This window comes from Taeniopygia guttata, chromosome 2, assembly GCF_048771995.1.
Source record: "Taeniopygia guttata chromosome 2, bTaeGut7.mat, whole genome shotgun sequence".
NCBI lineage: Eukaryota > Metazoa > Chordata > Aves > Passeriformes > Estrildidae > Taeniopygia > Taeniopygia guttata.
The window spans coordinates 84,341,625-84,368,703 of NC_133026.1; the positions used below are offsets into that span (position 1 = coordinate 84,341,625).

At 34.4% G+C, this 27,079-nt stretch overlaps 1 protein-coding gene across 7 annotated transcripts in view; it reads left to right on the forward strand.

Moving 5' to 3' along the window:
* Positions 1-27,079, forward strand: part of VSTM2A (V-set and transmembrane domain containing 2A) — a 62,822-nt gene extending 35,743 nt beyond the window's left edge. The window contains exons 5-7 of one of the 7 annotated variants that reach the window (XR_012054007.1): positions 133-23,542; positions 23,686-23,752; positions 25,060-27,079. Coding sequence is in view for 1 of the 7 variants with exons in the window: in XM_072924371.1 (XP_072780472.1) it covers positions 133-242 (110 nt within the window). In the remaining 6 variants the exon portion in view is untranslated. Of the gene's footprint in view, positions 1-132 lie in introns of all 7 variants that reach the window. The other 6 variants (XR_012054008.1, XR_012054004.1, XR_012054006.1 and 3 more) reach the window with 6 other exon arrangements.

The following is a 27,079-nucleotide window of genomic DNA, read 5'->3' on the forward strand; positions in this document are numbered from 1 at the left end:
TGGTAAACATGATGACTCTTTCAACTTCCTTCTCTGCATTGCTTTCCTTCTGGGTGATTTGTTGCTGGATCCTCTGAATGCTTATTTATTCATGCATTTATTTTTCATTGCAGTTCTTTATGTCTCTTGTAGGAAGGAAGACAAAGAAAAAGGAAGAAGAAGATTTGATGTGTCTCTTGGCTAGAAATATTTGTCCCCAGATGGAAATGAGTAAGGTTCTTCGCATGGGTAGCTGGGGTTAGAAAACAGTCAGTGCCAGGCCAGAGAGACAAATTAAGATTATTTTTCTTTAGAACATTGTCTTTTGAAAATAAGAGAGTAGCAGTATCAAAGAAACCTATCAAGGACTAAGATTTGGTGAGCAGGGACCTCCAAAACCAGATAGAGGCTGAAGCTTTTTATCAATGAGGGCACCTTGTGAATGTAAATAAATACCTGAAATAGATTTCATGAGAAGAGGAAAGATATGAGAAAGAAGAATTTTGTTTCTAGTCTTTAAATTAATAGTTACTAAAACCCAAAAATGAAAAGGCATTCAGAAGAAATAGGAAACTGAATCTATTTAGAATTTGGTCTTGAAACAGATATTCTCATGTCTCTGAATGACTATTTGTGGTACAGTTTTCCCTCAGCTAGGTAAGGAACTTTAATAGTGATAAAAGTTTTTAGCTGGTAGGAGGTTTTTCAGTATCAAATTCTTCTCTTATAATTTGTTCTAAAGCTGATTTTGTAGTGATACATGACAGGTTTTGTAAATTGCCTCCCATACTGCTTTAACAAGAGGTTCAACTTTTCTTCAGAGTCATTCTGAACAGTGATAATGATGGTCTTAAATAGCATAGAGGGAAATCACCAAAACAGCCTCAGACAAGCAAGGGTGAAAATGTATGATAAGAAGGAGTTCAGACTGTGTAAAACGGGAAAAAGTCTGGTCTGCAGTGAAGAGGCAAAAAGAAGAAAATAGGGAAAGTTCTGATAGCAACAAACCTATTACAAATTATTTAGAAGAGCACAAATACTAAACACAAAATATTCCAGTTTATCTGATGAGAAATTTGAATAGCTCTACAATCAACTGCCTCTGTTCTGTGGCACTGGTTAAGCTATGTAACACCAAAGGAAAAGAGAGATAAACAGAAAGCACTCTTTATCACTTGTTCAATTCTGCATGCTAAAGGAACAGAAATTATTACATAAAACTCTACAAACAACCAATAAAATCAAAAGAAGTATATTGATCCGGCTAAATCTCTGTGAATATTTCACATCTCTCTATTATTCTATTTGGTGACTGCTAAATTGGTAATTACACCATACAGTTAATTATACTTTAAGTTTTCCCACACATTAGAAAACTTTGACACTTTATAGATATGTTTTTATTTCATTAGAAAATATCTCTGTGATTTCTGTATACTGACCTATGAAGTGACTTGTCACTTTTCCTTATGGAAAAAAAAAAAATGAAAGGAGAAATTATAGAGGATAATAAAACTACAAGTGGCATAAAGTAAGATGGACAGAAATTGTTAATTTTCTTTTCCAGTGCAGGAAAGAACAGGTGTCAAATTGAGACAGTAGGAAGACTTTTCAGGACAGAAAAATGTATGTGCAAAAGACCTTGTAAAACTAACACAGATCCAAGAAGTTCACGTAGGTTGGTAGACTGGGAGATGGAAAAGGTTTATGGAAAAGAAATTTGTGGTGAGTTGCAAATTAATAGGACGACATAGACTCAGGAGATTTTCAATGTGAAAATAGCTGGAGCGTGAAATTAGCATTACACAGAAGTGTCATTTTATAACCTTGTCCCGCTCTTCCTTTTTCAAGCCATTCACTTGTGGATATTGAGGGATACAGAACACAAGTCAGCCTTTGGCTTGAGCCACTACAGCTGTTTAAAGTGTGCTAGGTTCTATAACTGCTGCCTCTCATTCATGTCTCCAAGTGAAACCATAAATGTTTCTTCAAATTTATTTGACTCCATGAATGTAATATAGCCTAAGTAACTAATCTATGAATTCTTAAAACCCTTTTAATAACCTGCAAGCTTTACTTATATTCCTACTGGATATTTATTTATTTATTTATTTATTTATTGCATTTTGTGTGTATTATCCACAACCTCTATTGTGACCATATTTCCTCCCCCTGTTTCTCTGACAAAGTTTTCCCTTCCTATTATTTCTACCACTCTCAGTTTCTAAGAGCATTGAGTTTTACAATTGAGCTGAAATAACACTCTGTTCTGGGTTTTTTTCTTCTACATTTAAGCTGAAAATTGGCAGCACTTTTCCTGTCAAGTATCAGGTTTAATTTGTGAACAGTTATTATTGGATTTAAATTCTCTTTTTAATCCTGTCCCCTCCATTATGTAGAATAAATTTTAGATATGTAACTAAAAGGAGACTCTTGTCCATATCTACAAATATTAGACAAATATTTTAACGATTTGATGTCCCCTGAAAAATTCTGCCAGTAAAATTTTAAAAACAAAATTCTCACTTTTAAAACAAAAGTTTTATCTACATAGTTTTATCTCCCAACAGGAAGCAGTCTGCTATACCTGGCTTGTTCAGACAATATATCCTTGGTTAAGCATTTATCTCTTGCTGGGCATACACATCAAGCTGTCTTGCCAGTTCTTTTTCTTATGCAGCCCTAATGTACTTTATAAATTCTACATCAGAATCACTTTATCCAATACTGAATTTTATTCACATATCAGCTGAAGCATAACTGTCTAGAAACATTCTGCAACACCTTCACAGCAAAAGAGATCAACAAATTAAGGTGAAAATGCAAGGATAAGTTTTCAAATATACACAAATTAAGTAGCTAAATTAGTGTAATGATCAGTATACTATCTTTACACTTAAGGAGAGTACCAAGAAAAAATTATTAATCTATAATAGGCAGAAGTCTTAATATTATTTGACATTTTATTTTTATTGCTTAACATTCAGAAAACAATCCACTTTTTAAAAGCAAACATCTACCACTCATTTATAGGATGTCATGCTTATTGCTTTCTTCCATGTTAGAGAATTACGATGGTATTAAGATGCTGCCTTATGTTAACTCCGAAAATACTTACTCATTCTGGTAACAGTGCTACTACACCAGTTTCAAAACAAACACTGCTTTCAACATTAAGCATTGAAGTGGCAGGCAAGACTTGTTTCCATTTGTGTCTCCCAAATTCTAAGATCAAAATGAGGGGATATTTCTTTAATATTAAATTAGTAAATAACCTATAGCCTTGCTTTATACAGTGCCTGCTTTATTCAGTATTAAAAAACATCCTCTTCACTGGCAGCAACCAACCGTATATATCATGGAAACTCAGAGTTGCCTGCTTCCTTGCTTACTTCTAAATGCTGAAAAATCCAAATCAAGTTGTTATACCAGCATACAGTTGATAAAAATCAATGAAGTTCACCACATGGAAAACCAGCTATAACAATTTGTTCTTCCATCTTAAAAAAATAGACAAGCTTTTACATAAAATAAACCTAAAACATTGGCGTATTTATTTAAATTATTCAGTATGTTTAACTCTATAGACATAAAAAAGAGAAAAAAAACGTGTTTCAAAAACCATAATCTAGAAATATAACAATCACAATTTATTTCTACTTCCTAGTTTGTGCAATACTATGGCTTAATAGCATGTATCCATTGACTGCTCTAAATGTATTTTTTCTGTATTTTTACTGTATCTGTGTACATATATAGCAAAACTAGAAATGGTTCAATGAAAAGAGTGTATACTATACAGTGAAGTCTTCTCTAAGTAATTTTTTACCTGCAGAACTTGGATAGTTCAAAGCCCATTTTCCACAGGGTTCTTTTGTATATCACTGATTTATTGAATGTGACCAGAGACTCTTTCATTAGAGACTTTTAGAAAGAGTGACAAACAGTGCTCAGAAATTTAGTTGTACAATTTGTCCTGTATGGGAACAGTGAAATTAAATTGGTGACTCTCAAGGTCCCTACATATTAAGTGCTAGGTGTTTACAAAATTTAGCAACAAACTCAAAACTGAAAGATTTTTGAGCATGAACAATCGCCTTGTCATATCAACAATAGCTTTTTCAATAACTTCCAAACAATACAGGATTAAGAAACACAACATTGATCATTCTAATCCATGTTTTTACAGTCTGTAATATCTTTCATTATTAGACCATAAACTGACAAAAGTATGATTTTAATAGATACTGAAAATACACTTGAAAGTATTTGGACACACACATACATTAAAAGTATCAGACAGTAGTGTGTAATCTAAATTGTGAAATATGTTTTGAACACTATGTTTATAGCCCAGAGAGTTGATCGATGATTTGGAGAAGGGCAGACATCTGGATCATTATAGTATCTGTATGAACAAAAAAATAGAAAGATGATTTCACAGCCATTTTTGACTTCTCTGAATAATTTCAATCTGACTATGCAAAAACTCTTCCCCAAGCAGACAACAGCATTGTACCCATATCAATTATTGTAGGCAGTCAATGTATGGCTGCTGAATAAGTGATTCAGTCCTTACAGAATTGGTATTTAGATCTGGCATCTGTTTTTCTTGGCTTCTTTCACTGCTGATTCTGTCAGTTTCTTAATCTGAGTCCCTTGCTTTCTCTTACATGCATAGAGATTTTTTCATTGCCTCTAAATTTTCTGCAGCAAGCAACAAGTTGACCTGTCTTCTTTCCTGTGATCCTGTTTTGTTCAGACACAGTGTGCAACACATTCTATAATCCTCTCAAGGATATTTCAACCTTAGCATATTGTTTGATTTTGGTTCCCCTCTCTATTGCTCCGTACACAAAGGACTGTGAGACAAAATGAAGAATCCACTGTAAAAGGTAAAATACTTCAGGTAACAATAGGAATTTTTCCTCCCAAGTACCTATTCCTTAAACAGAACAGAAAAAAAGTCCTAGGCCACCACAAAAGACATTCAAAACCTGAAAGGCAGCAAAGGAATCAAAAGTCTTGCTGATAACAGATTTCTAACAGTGTTTTCACAGCCATGTCATCACTTCCTTCTCTTTAATTTAGATGCAGTAAAGCCCATTTCATCTCTTTCTATCCTGAGAATCTTAATAGCTATCAAACTTAGACCCACAAGCTGCCTAAATATTTACAGGCAATGTCAAATCTAGCCATGGTACAGAACAACATGGTACAAAACAGTGTATAGTGTGATATAGTCTAATACTATATTACACAGTGTACATATTATATAGGGTAACTCAATATACTGCAATACTGCTTAAAGCTGCTCAGGACCTTCTGTTAACCCACCCATATTCAGGCACGGTAGTTTAAAATGCAAACACTTTGGTAGTGGCCAAGGTCAGAGACAAAATGCAGTACTAAAAATCCCTCAGCTATCACCCTGAAGGGCATTTCTAATGTTAATCCAGAAATCTAATTAGGCAGCCTGACTAAAAAAAATCCCACTTGAAAAACCAGTTAAGGTCATTAAATTGAATAGATTCCAGCTATCATGTGGAACAACACTAATCATATGGAATGGTATTCGCTGTTCACTTTAGCATTACCAAGCAAAATATTTGCATGCAATGTAAACAGAAAAAGAAAATAGTGCAATATTCAGTCCTTGGAAATGGAAAACAGAAGAACAATCTGTAATGATGGCCAATATGACCAGCATTTCCTGTACAGATGTACATGCAGGTGGCTCACAGACATGAGTAGATGAGCTTAGAGCACATTTTTGGGAGGGGTTTCAAAGATGGTTGAAAGACTGCTTTCCATGATAATGAGAGGATGGAAAAGAATTTCTAGAGGCATCTGTTTTGCAAGGATCTTATGTAATATTCATTCAATGCTATGGATCTCTTGCTGTCACAACCAGTGACAACAAAAAGGGACTTGGAGAAAAACAGAATCTTAAAATATTAAGGGAAGTAATTATACAGAAATATTTTATTACTACTTATTTGGCATTGTTTCAAGCAAGGTCACAAAGCTGTTGAAAATATGCTTAATTTTCTGTGAACCTTCCAAAAATGTCAGGGCAAAAATACAGAAAACAATGACCTTTCTGATTCTTACAGAGACTTCAGAAAATTGCTTCCTCATTTCAGTGTATGCTTGCCTCCTGGACTTTTATTTTAAAAAAGGCAAAAAATTTAAAAGAAGCAAAAAAAAAGCAACAAATTTATAATCACCAGAGGTACATAGAGTATATTTCATCTTCTCTGTAATATTCATAAAGTTCCACCTAATCAATCACTTACTCATTAGTCCTTTTCAAAATTCCTTCCGATTTATTCCATATTATGGAATACTGAAGTACAAAGGCTGTTGAAATACAAAAGCCAATTGTAATTTCTTTTACTGGCTGCTCAGTTAAACACCACTACTTTTCCACATGAAAATAAAGGGATTATTTTTTCATGCTTTCTAATTCTGTGGGGTTTTTTTCTCATGTTTAAAAACTTGATGACATTTGAAGAGCTATATCATTCACTTTAAGATCTGAAAGTAAAGTAGCAAGTCTGACTTTGGGAATTCCATCCAAATTCAATAATTGAACTCTTGAAGTCTGTGTGAGCTCTGCTACTCAACACACAAATAAGGAGAGCTTCTACAGATGTCTGCTTCACACAATCTCACGTAGTAAAGGTGTGGTTTTCCCGTCCTCCTTCCCCAGGCAAAATTAACTTACATTATTTGCCCAGGAACATTTCTCTGTGTGTGACTGGCCCCCCTTGCTCCTTGCCCTGGTAGCATCCTGCCAAGGAGTCCCAGAAAAACCCATCTGTCCACATAGTGCATCTGTCTGCTGCATCTCATCTTTGAATACTGTTTGCCATAAATTCCAACACATAATGGAACAATTTATAATAATTAGGGCTTTTAGAGTAAAAGTGGAGCAGCTTCAGAGAGGTTGGTAAGAAAGGAGCATCAAATAGGCACATGGGTCATTTGGCTCAACAGCCTTAAAAATTTTCTTCCTTCTGCCAAGACAGCAGTTAAATAAAATAAAATTAATTCCTGAAAGCATATGTCAGCAAAATTTTCCAGGGCTTTTACATTCTCTTTAATAAAAACATTTCTTAGAGGCATGCCATTATTTCCCACCCTCTAAATGAGTTATTTACTGATTTTTACTGACTATGAGCAATCCTAGTAACATTTGAAATACTAGTAGAATACTTATTTTATTAGCCAACACTACCTTTCTACTGTATATCACCTTACAGGAAATGAAACAGGTAAAAACAATATACAGAGAATTCTTTTTGAGAAGTCATATTATATTCAGATGACTGTACTCAGGAGAAATAGCTTTGAATTTAGGGGAGAATCCCTGTTCTCTTCAAATCTTTCTTTTCTGTCTTGGGTATACTCCCAACACTCTTGTGATTCTATACTGAATAATATTGATAAATTCTATACGGAAATCACATTAGCCTTTCATAGGCATTATACTGATAAGAAAGAGAGAAGGATAGAAGGATCGTCACTTGCTGTTTCCATGTTATGATTTTTTTAGGGTGAACTCTCTAATTCCACCACCAGTGCTAGTCATTAAATAACAAGATTAATTAATGAGAAGAACAGTCTATTTTACCTTGGCATACATTCATAGACCAGTATGGTTCTCCTGATGTTTAAGAAAGTTTCATATTAAAAATATAATTTCATTTAAAGAACTCAGGGTTCTACCAATATGCAAAGCTTGCTCACCTAAGTCTCCATTTGTAATTAAAGGGACTTCAACAGTCCCTTGTTCAAAGAAAAGAGATTTTTTTATAATAGATTTGTAGCTTTTATATGTGACAGCAATGGGTGGAATTATTTTTAACTATAAAAATATCCTAAATCTTATCCTCTAATATGTCTGTAGTACTTTTAGAGTTTTTCTTTTCCTGTGGTTTACACAAAAGCAGGTTGTTAAATTGATATTTTGGTCTGTGGGCTCCAAGCCTAGTTCTCAGCTATAAGCAGGGGCAACTCTGAATCCATTTGAACGATATCAAATTACAAACTTAGGGATGTAATTAGAGTCATCCTCTCGTAATCATTTAGACTTTAGACACTGCCTCCTGAAAAGCCCAGGTTGATTTCAAGCTCTGATTTGCTTCTATCATCTCTGTTTTTTTATTCTTTTTTTTGTTTTGTTTTGTTTTTTTTTTCACCTAGCTGCTCAGTTAACAACATCACTGTGAGCAAAGCCTCTTCTAATTTGATTTTATAGTCTGGATTTTGCAGACACTCAAGGTTTTAATTACATTGACTGCATATGCTGGCACTAGCTGAGCCAGTTTTTAAGCCTGTCTATGACTGTACATTATGAAGCTGTTACCATGGGCAAGGTCTGCTGAGTTGCAGTCATTTACAAACTTCCACATAACCTACCAGATTCTTTTTTTATAAGAATGAAATATATGTCTCTTCTGTCACAGTACAAATACAGCTATTTGATTTTATGTTACTGAAGTTATATTATTCATCATAGGCTATGCATTCCAAATCTTGGAAATATATATCTTGCATATTCTGCCGCCAGCTCTATAATATATTTTCTTTAATCATTCCTTTCTATATCTGAATTTTATCGCTCATTTACATAGTGCCCAAAGTTTTGGTGTTGTTTTACTCCCTTGAATTTACGTATTTTAACTTGATTAATTGAATTGACACATTTCTGCTAAATCTGTACAATTGCAACCAAACACATCAGGAACAATATTCATTTTTTCCCTGGTGTTCTTGAACTTCAACAAGTCCTACTGCCACAATTATCTAGTATGCTTCTCTTGCTGCCTTTTAATAATGTGCTAGCATTCCAGCAGTTTCACTCAACAAACAGACTCATAGGAAAAAAAGTCCATCTCATTTTCACAAAAGCTTTCTGCCTTTCTTCTGAAACTGTGAAGACCTCTTCTGTGCTGCTTTATGAAAAAAAGGAAGCACCAGGAACCACAGGTAAAATAAAATAATTATTTATTTTAAGCAACTGCCTATGGATACTATAGTAGAAAGATATCACAACTTCTTCTTTTATTGCCTTGTAATTTCTATGGAAATTGAATGTGAAGGGGTTATGAAAGTGAGTGTGATATTTCCTGAACAGAAGCATAAATGGAAAAAGTAAGAGATTTTCTTAGCTTTTAGCTGAACTCTAAATTTATTAATTTGACTCTTAATAAAGACTTAATGATAGATACATTTAACTTAAAAGAGTTTCTGTTCTATTGCAATAGAGAAAGCAAAATATTCAATTGACTTCTATACTTTGATATAGAAATCACCCTCCACATAAATGCTGGCCCAGATTATATTTCAAAAAAAGAGGCACCTTCCATAAGCTATGGCACCTGCCAGTGTCATTTTGGAGGAGGGCTTGGGAGACAGACCCAGGCTATTGGACCTACAGAAACCTGGATGTAAGCTTAGCTAAAGAAATTCAATCTAGTTGTAATAATTGACTATCTCATATGAGTCTATGTGAAAGATTTTCACTTATGGATAGTGGATGGTGAAAAAAGGATTAAATTTCTTGAAAGAGATAATTTAGTTATTTGATATTGGCATGGAATTTGCATATTAAATTATCCAAATTTGCAAATGGAAAAAGACATCAGTTTGCAACAAATCTTTAAAAATTCAGCATTATTTTATAATTTTACTATATCTATTCTACTCATTCTAGCTGAACAATGAAAAATATGAAAGACAGAAAATTAAATTGAATTTTTCTTGGTCAGCTGACATATGGTGAATTTTCTGTTGACATCACATGTAAATCCATCGCAGTCACTCTTGAATAGTGGTTATAGGAGACCCAAGGCTGAGCAGATAACCTTTAAAAAAAAAAAAAAAAAAGAAAACATGAGTGGATATAAAACAATTTATCCCACTATTTGAGCAGTATGCCAGTACTTAGCATGTACAATACAGTCACAGTGAATATCCAGTGTATAACCAGTTTTATTCAAAACATAGGCTATAGAACAATTCACTAGATTGCTTTTTCCCTTCCTCTAGTTCTTCATGATCTTAAATTACATTTAAACACTTCAGACAAAGAAAAAGTTTAGACACAGAGGCACAAAGTGTTTTCATAACTTTTTTTTCAAAAAGCTTTGCATGTAATTTATATATTTGCCTAAAATTGCTCTTCTGCTAATCAGTTGCATCCATAGACAACATTTCCTCTTTCTTTGTTGTAAATGATTTGACTATGAATTATAGCTCTGACACATTCTATTCAATGTGACAACATTCTTAATTCTAGACACAAGAAGCTCTGGCAGTTTTCTGATGATCTATTCATATGAGGTTCTTTTACATATTTCTACATTTTTACTGTGAAGAAAATTAACTCTTTGAATTGGAGAATGAACTCTCAAAGAATCTACCCTTCAAGAGTTAGGTTCCCCAAACTCTGATTCTTATCCTGGTAATTCTCTTCTCTTGGAAGAATTTCTACTCTTTTATAGAAGATACCCCCAGTCTGAATGGATATACTGGTGTGCAGGAAGCACCATCATACCCAGAGTCCACTAAAGGCATTCATGGTTGTTGTCAGCATTCTATTATGGGTAAGTAGATAAATTAATATCTACTTAGATCTTGCCTTTCCCTTGTGATCATAAATATATTCAACTGGTACACTTAAGTCTGTAGAACAGGAGTAAAAAAGTCTTTTGTTGCTGACAATTTTGCCTGTTTTTCTAGAGAGAAAACTCCATGTTGATGTTCCATTAACAACTGTCGTATGAGACAAAAATTTTTACTAAAACATATTACTTTTTTCAGGTTTTTATTACTGTTCTTACAGACCTCCCTTTTAGAATACCAGCATAATTTGCTGGTAACAGCTGCCTGAATATGAACCACAAACACTAACCAGATGAAAAAGGCTGTGTAACATTTAGGAGAACTGGGGTTTATATCATAATTAGTGAACTGTTTCTGCAGAAATACAGGAAAATTCACAGAGCAACTGCAATGTCTCAGGACTCCTCATGATGGTGTGTTTTCCCATTCAGAAATTCTGTAAAAACCAATAGTCATTATATACATGGAAGGTGGAAAGAGCCCACAAATTTATAGTAGTTGTGTCATTCCAGAAGCTGATAGTCAAACTGGTAAAAGTAGCAACTGCCTTGTTTATTATGTTAAAACAAATATTAATTAATTTACTGCATTTTTCTTGACAGTTCAACACATACAGGGTAGAAAGATCTAAAATGTTCTCTAATGCTTCTTTGACTCTTTAATTATTGTCCCTATCAATGTTTCCATGGTCTAGTTAACATATATGATCTATCAGTAATAACTAGTTTTCAGGTTTTCAAAATGATTGTGTATATAAGGTATAAATAATATATTTCATACATATGGCAAAATTATGTATGCTTTAGGGGCTGTGAAGGGAAGATGTGCTGTTGTGCATCTCACCCACAAAAAAACTCAGCTTTGTGTACTGCACAACACAGAAAAAAACTTGTTATTCCTCTGTAGGTGGCATATCCTTATCATGTCAATTAGCATAGGAGCGCTTGTGCGCAGATGACAAACTGAGATAAGATAGGTGAGATGATGTATCTCTGAATGTGTAGAAAGGAAACAACACAGATGAGTCCACATGTAAATCATGAAAGTGAGGTCACAGCTATCAGTCAATAAACAAATGTAGCCTATAGTGACAATATACACATAGTGATACTCAGAAGGAGCACAGCTCTCACAACTGTTTCTTCAAAGTCAGCAGAACAAATTGTGGATCAAAAAAGAATACCATACAATCGTGGGGAGCTAATATGTTATAGAAAAAAATAATAATAAGGGGTTTGGCTCAGAAATGAAGATTTCAGAGTATTATGTAATTTTTATTGAAATATGCTATCACATCCAAACAAGAATCCTGAAAAAAAAATTTTAAAGAACACTCCTACATGTTTTCAGTGTCATCATTCAAAAAAAATCTTCCCTTAAAATGAATCGGAAGATAAGTAAGTAGGATACTGTCTAGATAAGCAATCACAATTACTAGAGTGCCAAGGAACGGAGGGTCACTGGGTAAGTTCCCCAATGTGTAGCATATGCTGAGGTCATGAAAGCTGAAGCCTCATGACCTGCTCTGAAACAAGCTGTTCCCAACTAGTGGTCAATAATTTTCTGTATCATTTACAATAAATATTAAAAACCACCAACACAGTATGAAATTATGTCCACCTGCTTTCTAGGACATATTTGCATATTTGCTAATTGAACAGGCTATAGCAAGGAATCGCTGTGTAACAGATTTTATTGAGAAATTCTAGAAGCATTAAAGCTTAAGAATTAAATTTGGACTTAAAGTTCAAGAAATATGGAATTTTGGAATGCTTGTCAGCCTTTGCTGTAAAAATTTTACTTCACATATAAATCATGGGAGTTTTGCCATTGTCTCTAAAAGAAGTAAAATCACACCCTACTTTCACAACGTCTCAAATATTAGACCATAGGGAATTCAAAACTGCTTTTCTCCTCATGCATAAAATCTTCAATAATCTATAAAACACTATTTTCCTGTATACTATAGCTTTTTGACTTTAACACCTGTGTTTCATAAAAAATAATTCTAATAGTTTCTATTGAGCTATATGCTTCCCTCTGGCTTGTTCCTGACAGTATCTTAACAAAGTATCTCTCTAGTGATTCAGACTGGAAAACCATTGTATGTCAAATAGTTAGCAATTTATATAATTGTTTGAATAACCAAAACCAAGATTTGCATCCAAAGACAAGATCTGCACAGTGTCTAATGCAAAAACCTATTTGGGGTCAATCCAATTCTGCATGAAAGGAGGGGTCTCAGCCTCTGGAGGGAGAGAAGATTTACATGCTGTCTACATTCCTCTTTTTACTCTGTCTTATTAAAACAGTTATTTTATTGAGCCATTTTTTGTCAGATCTTTCTTACCAAGATTACAAAAACAACCCTGCACCATCTCACTCCTTCACACACACCTTTTGCCTTGGTACAAAACTATTTCAGGGCTTCCCTTGGCTCATCTGACTTTTATATTTTTCTGTTCTTCAAACAAAAATGGATTTGCAGTGCTATAAGGCTGAATAATCTTTTCCCCTAAGAAAACAGCCAAAGTTGCTATAGTTGCAGAGCTTTAGTTCTGAGGTAATTTACTCTCAGAGACAACAGTTTGAAGGATCTTTTAACTATTGGTGAAAATAAGGTTAATTACTACACTATTGCTGAGGGGCTACTATATATTCTAACCTAACCTGACCTAACCTAACCTAACCTGATTCAGCAAGAATCTTCAAAGACACATGAGTTGAGAAAATACTCAGTTAACTGGAGAGTCTTGACAGCGTAGAAGGTAACACTCTTTTGATAGTCAGTGGTCAGATGACAAAAAGATCAGGCAGTATTATGGAACACAGACCTCAAAACAAACTGTTAACTGATTGCTTTCTTCCTCAAAGGCTCACTTTGAGCAGAGGGAAGATGGCTTAAGTGTCCAGCTTCTGAAATATCTTTGCAAAATGCACAGCTGACAAAGTTCAGGAAGGCTGGAGAATGAAGACTGCTAAGCAAAATCTGTCAGCAGACTCCAGATTAACCTAGCACTCCATTAAAAGGGTTCCTTGGTTAGTAAAAAGATGTTTCAAAAGAATTATTATTTAAGGAACTTCATAATCAATCATGCTGATGGATGGTTTCATATTTCTGGGAGAGGACTGTTTCAGTACTGTGACAGGGCAAAAAGGAACAACAGAAAATTCGGCTGTGAGCCACTTGGCACAGTGTTTCAGCATATGCTGCTCTGCATCACAGTTTTGGAAGGACAGAAAGCTCTTAGGAAAGTAAATGGACAGAATCAATCTCATATGAGGCAGCCAAAGGCATAAATGCCATTTTCATCTTAAGATTTTTTCAGTAAAAAAATCTGATTCTCCCCATTAGGCAGCAGTCTTTGCTAATAAATGTAACACGTTTTGTTCAAGCTTTCATGGAGTAATATTGAAGTGGCAGATTTCCTTACTGAGAATGTCCTGAGCAAGTACTGAATTAACTGCAGTTACAGACTGGGCCACAAACTCTTGCACATAGAAGGATTCAGAATTAAGCTATGGCTCAACTACACAGTTTTCACTCAGTGCAAATGATTATGGTCTTTAGAGAGGAGATATTCTTCATCTGACAATCTGCTCCATGGCCACTGTAATGCTAGTGACACTGGTCTTTAATGAAGCCAGTGCCACTTCAGGATCCATCTGGAGTGATGAAGGTCAGCTACATCATTCTCAACGTGCCTCCTACCAGCACAGACCCAAAGGGGGAAAACTAATGGCTCATCAGTGGCACAGATGTGCCTGCAGGAAAATGTTCCACTGGTTATTTATGGTTGGATAAAACAATTTACAGAGTCTCAGTGGAGCCAAAGGGCTATAACCAGACTTGAGAATCTATTTTCTTTTTTAATCTCCACGGGAATTTCCATATACTGTAGCTACATTGCATTCACAGAATGTCTCCCTCAAAGAAAAAGCTGTTTCATCCAAACCCATTGTTTGAAAGAGGTTTCTAGAGGGGGTTTTCTACAGAATATTTCCCACTAAAAGATCTTGTGTTCAGAGTAATCTACCCATTTAATTGGGGCAAAAGAATACAAGAACTATTAAAGAGAATTAGATAAAAGGGACAACTACCCAGTGTCTTCAACAATCATCAGAAATACCTGATGAACATACAGTTTAATATTAATGTTACTCAAGCAATATATTCTAATGTATACAAAGGTATTTTTGAAACAATTTTCCATCAGAAGAAGGGGGGGTTCTGTATTTTCAATTTTGAAGAGATTAAGGACAGAAGAGCACAACACTTCCCATGTGACAAATTTCCTTTTTCAGATAATTTCTGCAAAAAGCAAGGATTTGTCTTTGGATCCTTAGCAAGGATTTCTCTTTAATGACTGTAAATTGAAGTTAATCAGAAGAAAAGACTAGGTGAACCTTGAGATGGACAAAGCTAAGGTATTCAGAAGATGCAAAGAAAAGATGGAAAGAGAACACAGAGAAGTCAGCACACAAATGAAGCGCGAGGTTGGGAATAAACTGAAAAAAGATGGTTAAAACTTAAGTAAACTCTTCCTGATTGTGGTCTCAAGTATTTTTTCTGTCTTAAACCTCCAAACATAATTTATTAAGTATTCTCATTACAGCTACATGCTAGTCTTAGTACATAATTTAATAATATTCTTTAAAAAATTAGTTGCTTAACTTTCATAAGACATTTCCCCCCCTATTTGAGTTGTGGAAAATTATCATATTCCTTAAATGACTTCATATATTTAGGAAACTTTCTACACACAGGTGCGTTAACATTGAATTAATCTATTTGTCTTCATATTATTTGTCATACACAAAACAGAGTATAACTTTTAAATTAAAAATATAAAATGTGTGTCTCAAAAGTGTTTTACACAAATTTAAGCACCCCTGTCATAAAGGGAATCGTCATTTCCTTCAGCTACTACATCATAAGGTTTATACTAAGAAATAAAATATTTTCCTGATTTCAGTATCCATTCTGCATTATCTGTCTCTAAAACATCAAGATAGATCCTGACACTTGTGCCATCATATGTAAAGAAAGGATTTTTATATTATTTCTCAAATTCTGTAATTTAAAATACTGTCCAAATCCTCTGTTGTGTTGTTTTAATTTACTGTGTTTAACAGAAAAATGTAAACTCATAAATAAAAACATTTTGGTTTTCTACTATATAGTCAATCTATTTAGTCAGAAAATACTAGGCAGATCTATAGTCACAATACTCCCCAAAACAAAACAACAACTAAATACAAAAAATAAAACCAACCAAACAAATGAAACACCCAAAACCCCAAAAATCTCTATAAGCAGGATATATATGTGCATAAAAAAGAGGAAGCAATAGCTAGTATTTTATATGTAGCACATGACAAACACTTTCACTCTCTACATAATTCAATAAATCGTGCAGACTATTGTGATTTTTTTGAAACAGTGATTAGATTACTCTATTGCAAATAGCACAAACAATTTAAAAATATTTTTGAACATTTGCGTGCAGTTCCGAAATTTATGTTTGCATTGTAACTTATTAATTATTTGTTTATGCATTCAAAAATAAAATAAAACATGGAATCTTTTAAATTGTTAATGATGACAAGAAAATGTTAAAGAAAGTAAATTCTGGATCTCCTCCATCAATGAAAACAGTAAAACACTACCCTTAAATAATGATGCTTTTCAGAAAAATGCATATTCATATTAGCAAATAAATTCTTAATTTTATATCAGATATACCTATTTTAACCTAATTTCCTAGTGGAAACTACTGTGGTAAATGACAGAATTTACAAAGCTGTGAAATGGACAGAAGAAGCATGGTTGAGCATGTTAAAGAATAAAGACTTTTGTAACCATTCTTTGTACAACTTATATGATATCATATGGCTTGCTACTTTAATAAAATAAAGGTTTGCTAGCCTAATTTTAAATACAGATTTGAAAATCATAATGCAAAGTATAAAATACAAATTAATATATTTATTTAGAGGTGCTTTTTAGAAGCTTGCACAACATTACAATTGTTCAGCACATGCCATTTTGACATAAAGGCAGGATAGACTCCTCAAATACATAAAACACAAAGGCACTTGCTCAAGGTAGGATACATATTTCTACAGGAAGTTGAAGAGTCCAAATAAAAAACTGTGCCTCTTCACCTATATTTATTTTAGCTCTACTCCAAAATACCTTAACAAGTGAAACAATCCAACAGATGATGAACAGCTGTGAGCTTCACAAACTGTCTCTGGACTTACTACACTGGACATAAAATATTGAATACACTACTTCTAAACAAAAATTTAGAGGAGTGCAATTTTAATTTAACAACAGGCTTTCCCGTAAGCACAATAAAACACACTCTAGCCACAGAATAACCTTCAATAAAATCAATAAGCATTAAGAATTTAAATAGTTTCCGGGACTGGGGACTACAGGGTACCAAGTCTCAATTTGGCAAGGACAGAGTGCTTTGCTGAATAAGGAGTTCAAGATATACATACAGTTTAGCTGTAAAATATTTTACCAAGTATGGCCTATAATGATGAATTAAATGAAAATCAAGAATGTTTCTAGTCTTTCAAAAGTACTTTTAGCTTAAAATTAATTAAACTTCTTTTACAACACTTTTAATGGTGCAGACTTTTACATTTTCTTTCTTCCATTGCAATCTGTTCAACCATTCAATAGACTATGATTTTAATATTTGGTTCATGTCTTGTAAATTGATCTATGAAAAATCAAAAGTGTTAAAGAGATCAGTTGTAGTCTAAACAAAAATCAAATATTAGCTCCTGGAGAGCATTAGCTGGGGTTTTCTACAATATAAATTATAACCTGCAGTATTGAATTTCTTGTAAGAAATATATTGATAAAATACTTGCACTTATAAAATTTCCCTGAACAGTTTTCACAAAATCTAGTGCCTAGTCCACAAAGTCCTTCATCCTTATTTAAAATTAATATGGATTTTAACACACATTCACAGATAGTTACATAGGAAATTTTAGCATGCTTAGGACATAACTGAAAAAAGTTATTCTCTGAAGCATTTGCAATTTTAGGTGGATACCACTTGAGAAGTACACATGCAAAAAGGTGAAATGACTAGCTTCTGTCACCACAGATATGTCAGTGTCTCCATTATCCAGATCAAATTTAGCTATAGTTTGCATAGCGAGGAAGGGTGATTCACCTTGGGTCAAAGATTCAGTGCTCAGTAAAAGGCTAAAATTTTTGGTGACCTTATCTATTGCTGGCACTTGTCACTGTGGGGATCAATTTAACTTTACAGCATCCAAAGCATCTTTCATTCCTTTTTGCTGCCACAGTACAATTCCACACAATTCTTTCACTGAGTCCTCTTAGGTTCCCAGTGGGCACTTAAGACTCCCGGGGTAATTGTGTAATGGAATATAGTCTGACTCTCTGCAACCTACTGCCTTTCTGGCACTCCACAACAAAAACAAATAAAAAAAAAAAATCACCAGCATTCAAAAACCTCCTTTACTCTTCTACTCTGTAAAGCATGACTATAGGAGAATTAATAGTTTAATAGTTTTCTTTAAGAGAAAAAAAAAAAAAAAAAAAAGATAAATGTGAATAATGTGAATATCTACAGAATGCTAACAAAAACCAGAAAAAAAAATTAGTTGGCCACAAGCATTCAGTACAAAATTGAATTCATTGCATGCAGAGTAAAGACTGATTTAAATTCACTCATAAAAGCAGCATTAAGGAGAAATCTAGGCATTCAGACAAGAAGTTCTGATTTAAGATAAAATGCTATACAAGGTTATACCATACAAATTCTCAGGTTTTAATATATGTTTTGTTTTAGCTCATCTGGTAAATCTGGCGAAGAGAATTAGCTATGCAAGCCATCTACTCAACATCTCCTCAAAGTCAAACAGAATAAGTAGTTACAGCAGTTCTTCATCAAATGCTCTTTTAAAAAGTTATTTCTTATTTAATATTCTTATTGCATACAGGTGGTTGCTGGTATACAACAGCAAATTGAATGTGTTTTATAAAAACAGTTATAGATCTCAAATATTGTTGAGTAATTAATAACACTTTCATCCACCTTGTTTGCAATGTAAAAAGTCAGATTTCCAAGGGAAGCTGAAGGAGAGATGATGAACCATTTAGCTCTAAAAAAAAACCCTACATAAGAGTCCTTGCTATTTTGTCTTTGAAATTATTTAGGGGAGGGATCTTAACACTAATAAATTATACGGTAAAATGTGCACAATTAAATGTAATTTAGAGCATTTTAAACATTGATTTTCAAGTTTTTTTAAGAAGGTGTCACAGAAAAACAGAATAAGCAAGATATTTCATCACATGAACTTTTAATGCTTTAAAATTATTACCTTCAAAGGGAGGCAGTATCTCTAAATAAGACAATATGATGTTTTATCTGATTTGATTTCAAACATCAAGGTCTGTATGTTCTCATGCTGCACCCAAAAATTTTGCAAACATGAATTTAGTTCCCACATTCAGTGAGGCTGCTCAAGCATTTAACTACATATTTATATGGGTTTTGAGGAAAGCATCCATCCACTGTTAGGTGACAGGAAAAGTAAAAGAAATACTCACTGGTTTAGTACCTATATGTGTGTGTGTGTGTGTGTGTGTGTGCGTGTGTGTGTGTGTGTGTGTGCGTGTGTGTGTGTGTTTCTGTGTAAATTTTTTTACTTTTTTCACCTCAACCCTCAGTTCAGAGACTTAAACCAATTCAAGGACCTAGGTGGGTATGGAAGGTGTGTTACAGAGGCAACTGGTCTCTGAATCAGCAGATTACACATCACTGTACTGCAGTCTAGGTGAGCTTTCAAGATTAAGACATCTGTCTCTTACTTACAAGAATAACTCATGTTCTGATTGTCCTGTTTGAAAGTACACAATCTTGTCTTTAAGTATCTAATTACAGCATGTGTTTTGAGATAAACCTGAAAGTATAAATAATAGGTTATTTCCATCTAAACGTCCAGCTCTTCCATTTGGGGTTGAGAACAATCTCCCCTTACAGCAATTATTCTGGCTAAACCATCTTGTTAAAGAGATAGATGACCCAGACCCCTTAATCTTATATGTGGAATTACAAGTAAAATAGTGAATTTTCAATACTGATTATAGAGTCTGTATTTCAATACTAATTATTGAGAGAGTTAGAAAATTATAATGTCTCTTTTCAACTTCAGATCATTTCAGCTCTGTATGAATCATTGTGAAATAAAAGCAACACACAATTTTTTCTTATATATATGTTACTTGAAGAGAACTGGGAATATTATTTGGTGCATACATTGTAAACACACGGGCTTGTAAATACAGATTGGTCAATTCCATCTTTTAAAAGAAAAACTTCATGGTTTTTGCTTTATTTATTTTCTAAGATGTTTTAAATAAGGAAAAACTATAAAAGCCATCCTTGTTGTGGTTTTTATGGTCTTCTATCACTGAAGACTTTTTTTACATGTGACATATATCAAAAATAGCAGTTTAATAAATTCAAGAGACACCTTAATCAGAAGGCAAATAAGGAGTATGAATGCCACTGCTAAAGAAACAAAACCTGCTTGGTACTAAATTTTTATCATTTCAACAAAAGAAATTCAGGAAAACTTCAAAAGTACAAACAAACAAACAAAAACAACCCACAGATGTTAAAAATGTGTAAAAGAGTTCTGTCGTTTCAGAATATAAAAAGAGTATACTTTTCAGAATATAAAAAGAGAATACTTTACTGAAATTCAGAAATTGCATTCTCCCTGTCCAGGTGCACTACATAGAGGGCAACAGAACCCCATAGCCCATTAAATACCATGTTGCTAACAATAGGTCATATGTTTTGTACTGATGTTACAAGGACTCAGAAATTAGCTTTGCCGGGATTACTTTGTACTTTTCTTGACCTGCCCAGAACATTGTTTTAGATTGTTTAGCTGTAAAAGATTGACTAGGGGTCTATCACTTTTTTGCTTTATTTTTGTACAACTCGGTATTATATAACTGTAATCCTGTACTTACTCTTGCAAAAAATAGAACAAAATATTCATGGCTCTAACATAATAGCGTAAAGAAGGCTTGGTATGTCAGTGGAAGCTTTAAAAGCAGGTTGAAAACTGTGTAGAATGTAGAGGAGTCCAGATATGGGATGGTAAGAGAAGTGACCCAGGGTTGGCCCTAGAGAGCCTAGACCTGTAAACTCAACTACGGACAATTAAAGGAATGCAGGGTAACAAGAAGAAAAGCAAGTATATCCAGTATATGCAACACGCTTTCCAGATAGTAAATTCAGCTTTAACATGGACCTACAGACCTGCAAAGAAAGAGCAAACTTTGCAATGTGTGTTAGAAGCACATAAAAATGACCTGAAGCAGCCCCTACAGTGAGGGGGAGGCAGTTAATATGAGGTTAATACCATTACCATCATATTGCTCTTGTAAATGCACTCAGGATTCTGAAAACTTGCATGTCCAACTGAAGATGTCAACTGCAAGAAGCCAAGGAGCAGTAAAAGGGTGAATATAAATGCAAGGAAAGGGGTAGATAAAAAGAAGCCCATGTTTAATAATTTTACTTTATTACTATTACTGATTCTTCCATGATACAAGAGAGTTTGTTCATTTGTTTTTTCTTTATTTTTCTGTCACAAAATTGAAGCAATAAATATTCTTTAAATAGCTATTTAAGATTTAAATTACACAAAGAAAAAATATTGGTTTTACATAGATAAGATTTGTTTATTTTTGCCTGAGGAAGACAGAAACTTAAGTTTAGATCCTTGAAAAATGGTATTGAAAGATGTTTTAGTGTCTCAACACAAGGAAATAACCTTCTACTTCAGTTAAACTCATGCAACCTGATGTTCATTTGGAACAGTTCCCTCGCAATCTTCCACACACTCTTTTTCCTTCTACATACTCTTCTTTCAGATTTGTATGTACCACCCTTTACATTTAAAAAGAATTCACAGGGATATATTTTTTTATATATATATATATATATATACAAATATATATATATATATATACACATTTGATATATTTGTATTTTGTATATATTTGTTCAAGCACTTGAAGAAGAAAGATTTTTATGCTTTGCTGTCTACTTTTAAGATATTTAATCCTAACAGAATGCTATTGGAATAAAATTTTTAATTTCAGTTTCAAGTAACATAGAATGGAAGAAACACTTGATATAATGTATTTATTTTTGTAACAACTTACTCTGACAGGACTTCATTATACTTCAGGCTATCAACTGGAGCATCTGTTCACATATCCCTTAAACGGTGAAGTGGGCAATGTATCAGTACAAAGTGCATGCCAAAACATCAGAGTGATACTAGGATCAGTCCTTCCTAAGTGAAAATTAATACCTTTAGTCAAACTTTTGCATATGTCCTTTCTGGGAAAAAAAAAAAAAAAGGGGAGAATATATCCCACACATTACCAGACTATATTAGCTGCTACCCACAAAAAAGTAACATGTAAATAAAAACATTAGGAAAGACTACACAGAATATGGTTTCCCCAAGACAATACTTCTGCAGGACAAGCAGCCTATAGCCAAAGTAGATTGGAGCTATTCTACCACCAGGTAAAAAATTTCAAAACTGAAGGCATCTGTGAAGCTACTCATTTTCACTTTTTTTTACACATATTACAGCTACTTCAAGCAGATCTCAAAATCTGAAAGACTGTGGGGTTTGATTGAAACTAGTGCTAATTCCTTACTAACTGTGCTAATTCAGCAAAATGGTAAAGCTGAGCTGAATCATCATGCAAATCTGTGAGAAGCTTTAAAATACTAGCTGCAAAATGAAAACACATTTTACATTTATTCATAAAGCCAAGAGACTAAAATTCTGAATCTTCCTTATGTCTGCTGAACTTTGCAATACACTACAGAGCAAGAATAATAATATTAAAAATTTAAAAATAAACTCCAAACCTAGTATGAGGTACAATCACAACCATTTGGAATAGAATTTGCTATCCTTTATTTCACATTATGATAATGTGCAGAGAGCATACATTTCCTGATAGAGCCATCCGTTATGTTTACATTCCAGTACAAGGCACATGCACAGTATGCTTCATTAAAAAGTAGCATGTAAGAGAAACAGGCACACAGTTTGCATCAGAATTCTAGCTGCAGAGGACCCTAAAAATATCTACAACTGCACTTCCAGATTCACGTTCAGTTTTCAATCTCCTATAAGCCAAAACACCTGAATAATAACATGAAATTGGCCACTGCTCTGAAATCCATTGACCACCTTTTCTCACAAGAGAGTAAATATGGTAGAAGCTACACAACCACATTCAAGTGTTGCCTCAAAACAGACTACTACTTGCAAGCTCCAAAGAAGTTCTGCAGCTTTCAAAACATGCAAAAAACTGATAAACACTCCCAGCCTTCCAAACGTCAGAGAGCATACAGGCATAACTCCAGAGACAAGATATCTTTGTTGAAGATACTGCTCCAGAAAACAATTCAGAGGAGGAACTTAACCTGTCTTCTTCCTGAAATTGATCCACAGAATTCCTTCTTCACTAACAGTACAAAGAGATAAGCCTTCCTGGAAACTATATTTTGTCTGAATAGGCTCTACTTGAGTAGGGAAAGATGCCTAGAGGATTCAAGATAAGCATCTTCCATTGCTGCAAATTGTTGGTCCAAAAGTTGTGACTGACCAGAAGGCACTATGGTTACACGCCAGCATTTCAAAGGTCCTGAGCAGGCTGAAAACAATGAGACTGCATACATTGGGTAGCAATTGACCCCAAACTCCTTAGTCTACTATTTCCTATCTGCTATATGTCTCACTGAATACTCAAAATCAAGATTCAAAACAGCTCAGCAGAGGAGGAAGAAAGAGTACCCAAAAATTTTTAAAGGTAAGAAAAAAATTAAAGTAAGAAAAATTAAGGGGTCAGTTAAATTTTTTTCTGTTCAAAATTATGGCAAACTTCTTATTTAATTTCCAGGAAATTTAATTAAAATGTGGTGAGATTTAATGTAGATGAGTTGTCATTTACAGGAGGACTCAGTACTTCAGTAAGCCTAAAGACAAGAAGCCTAAGAACATCTATGGATTATATTTCATGGTAAGTTTATTATATGCATTAAAGAGAAAAGAAACGGAAAAAATAAAATGTCTCAGAAAAGTGTAATTCTCCAAAACGTATGGAGAACCCTATTCTTTATAACAAGTGACTTATATTCTATGTCTGAAATGTCTTCAGTTCTTAATTTATTTTAGGGATTAGAAACTTCTAAAAGTTCAAATGAGTCCCAGTTGTCATGTTATGCCAATGTAATGACATTGTTATGTGTAATATATCATCAAACTGACAATTTTGTAGTACAAAGGGGAATGAAAGATAATGGATTACAATGAAGGACCTTGAAAAGGTAGGTTTCTGAGTTTAATGATTTCAGTTTAGGAAAAAATCCTTTCTCAGGGTTGTTCATCTTATAATTGTATTTTCTCCTTCATTTAGGCTTAAAATGTTGGTAACAACCTAATCACTACCAAATGTTTCCAAATACTGTATTTTTAATAGTGGCCTTGCTTCAAGGCATTCAAAGCATTGCTGCCAATTGCCTGGCAATGTCTGAATATTACTGACATTAAAAATGGTCATTCTCTATATATAATGTTCTGGCCATTGTCCATTTTTTTGATACTAAGTGAACAAAATCCAATAAATGATTTCTCTTCAGGCTCAAGACGTTCTTTCTCCTTAGAATTTATGTGAAGTAAGTATTCATGATGAAGAAAGTAAAATGCATTTTACCTATTGTGGCATGTACCCAAAATCATAACAGAGTGCTAGAAATGTATAAATTTTCTAAATATCTCGGGATAATGTCTCTCCTTTTATTTGATTATATACATACACAAGCATATATCTGTACTAAAAGTAGAACTGCTACAAAAATGAAGGAAAGACATAGACTGCAAAATAGCCCACAGTCTTGTACCAACGTCCAATTGGTACAATTAGATGCAATTAGAGCTGGAGCTTGTACCAGACTTTCCCACATATCAGGTGCATATTCTAGCAATTCTGAGTTAGTTGCTCAATTTTTCAATCTGAAAATGCTCAGTCTGAAAAGTTCCTAAAGGAGAAGCTGATTCCTATTTTTAAACATGTCTTCATAACTTTGTATATCGGGAAAAGTTTGGGGGCACACTGGGCTGTCTCTGAAAGCACTGAACCATCCATAGAATAGTGTTACTGGTAAAGCTTCACTCAGTTTAAGAAAACTGTGCTCACTCAGTGTAGCTAAGGGCACAAGACTGAGAATACATCCAAAGTTCTTCGCCTTATCATAATTCCATGTGATTTGAAGTAATAGTTTCTCAGGGATCAGTATTGGGACCAATGCTGTTTAATATCTTTTTCAGCAGGACTGAGTGGGATTGAGTGCAAGTTTGCTGATTACACCAAGGTGTGCGGTCTAGTTGAGATGCTGGAGAGAAGGGATGCTGTCCAGATGGACCTTGACAGACTTCAGAGGTCGGCCCATGTGAACTTCACAAAATTGAACAAGGCAAAGTGCAAGGTGCTGCATCTGGGTCAGAGCAATTCCAAGCTCAAATATGGTCTGAGTAGAGAGTGGATTGAGAGAAGCCCAGAGAAGATGGACTTGTGGGTGTTGGTTGATGACAGGCTTAAATATGAGCTGGCAACATGTTTTCAGACCAGAGAGGAAATCATGTCCTGAGCTGCATCAAAAGAAGCATGGCTAGCAGGGTGAAGCAGGTGTTCTTCTCCCTCTCCTCTCCTGAGATCTCACCTGAAGTGCTGCATCCAGCTCTGAGTTCCCCAGCATAAGAAGGATGTGAACCTGCTAAAGCGAGATCAGAGGAGGGCCACGAAAGATGATCAGAGGTCTGGAACCCCTCATCTGTGAGGACAGGCTGAGGGAGTTGGTGTTTTCCAGCCTGGAGAAGAGCAGGATCCAAGGAGACCTTATAGCACCCTCCCACTACCTTAAGGGGACCTACAAGAAGGCTGGGGGGACTTGTCACAAGGACATATAGTGATAAGACAAGAGGCAATGTTTTTAAACTAAAAGAGGGTAGGTTTAGATAGGTATTAGGAAGAAATACTTTACTGTGAAGGTACTGGAATAGATTCCTCAGAAAAGCTGTGAATGCCCCATTCCTGAAAGTGTTCAAGGCCAGGTTGGATGGGGATTTGAGACACCTGGTCTAGAGGAAACTTTCCCTGCCCATGGCAGAGATGTTGGAAGGAGATGATCTTTAAGGTCCCTTCCAAGCCAAAGAGGTCTATGATTCTATGATCAAAGTCTTTACATGTCCAAATTCTAATGTTTGCAAAAAGCCTGAAAAAGTAAATACATCTCTGAAATGCCACTTGTATTGTGTGTAGCTGGCAAAATGAGGGCTACAGGGATGGCTGCTTTGGCAGGAGTTTAGAATGAGTCTTGTCCCAGACTCAGCTGGTTTCAGCCTTCTCCACAAGGGACCCACAACAGGACAAGGTAGAAGTTGTTGGCTATTTGTACATTTTCTCTGGCATAGCATATTTAAAGAGAGAGGAGAAAGTGTAAGAAATGATCCTGCAAGCAACAAGGTCTGACAAGAAGGGTGAGGATGTGCTCAGACATTCCCTTGTAACTCTTGCTGGAGCAATTTATTTCCCTACAGCCCATGTACTTGACCACTTTGGAATAAATATCCATCTTGCAGCCCTCGAAGGACAGAGCTCTGGAATGTTGTTGTTTATTTACTTTTAAGATTAAGATATAAAAGAATGTGTAGTTTGTGTGTATATTTTCAGATTTCCAGACCTACTATCTATTAATCCTAATGCATCACAATTGATCAAAGTTACTTTCCAATGCAAGATTCATGACAGTTTTGAGTTAAATTATTGTACTTCCTGAAGTTTGGAATTCCAGAGATATATAACACAAGTTTAGGAAGATTTACTTGCTATCAAATATCATATTCTAATTCAAACATTTATATTATAGGAAATTAGATGATTGGACTCAAATCAAAAGGAAGATATAGAACTATTATGATATGTCTTTTACGAAGAATTACCTTTAGATTTTTCACACTCTTCTTGTTTAGTTAAGTAACAAATAATTTCTGTACATAGATCTACAAATGTGAACAGGCATAGATACATAAGATAAATGCTTAAGCACTTACATGTATTAAAAGAACGGACATGTGTCTAGCCCTGGAGACAGTATGCTTTGTATCTGGATTTCAGATTATAGCAAACACTTTTGATTATTTGCATGTACAAAGCTGTATTTGGCAGTACATTTTAACTTCTTATAGTTAAGTGAGTCTCAGGTGAGAGATTATGCTAAAACATAATTTTAAATGCTAAAACACCATTGGAGAATGTTAGTTCTCTGACAATAAAGAGATTGACTCTCGA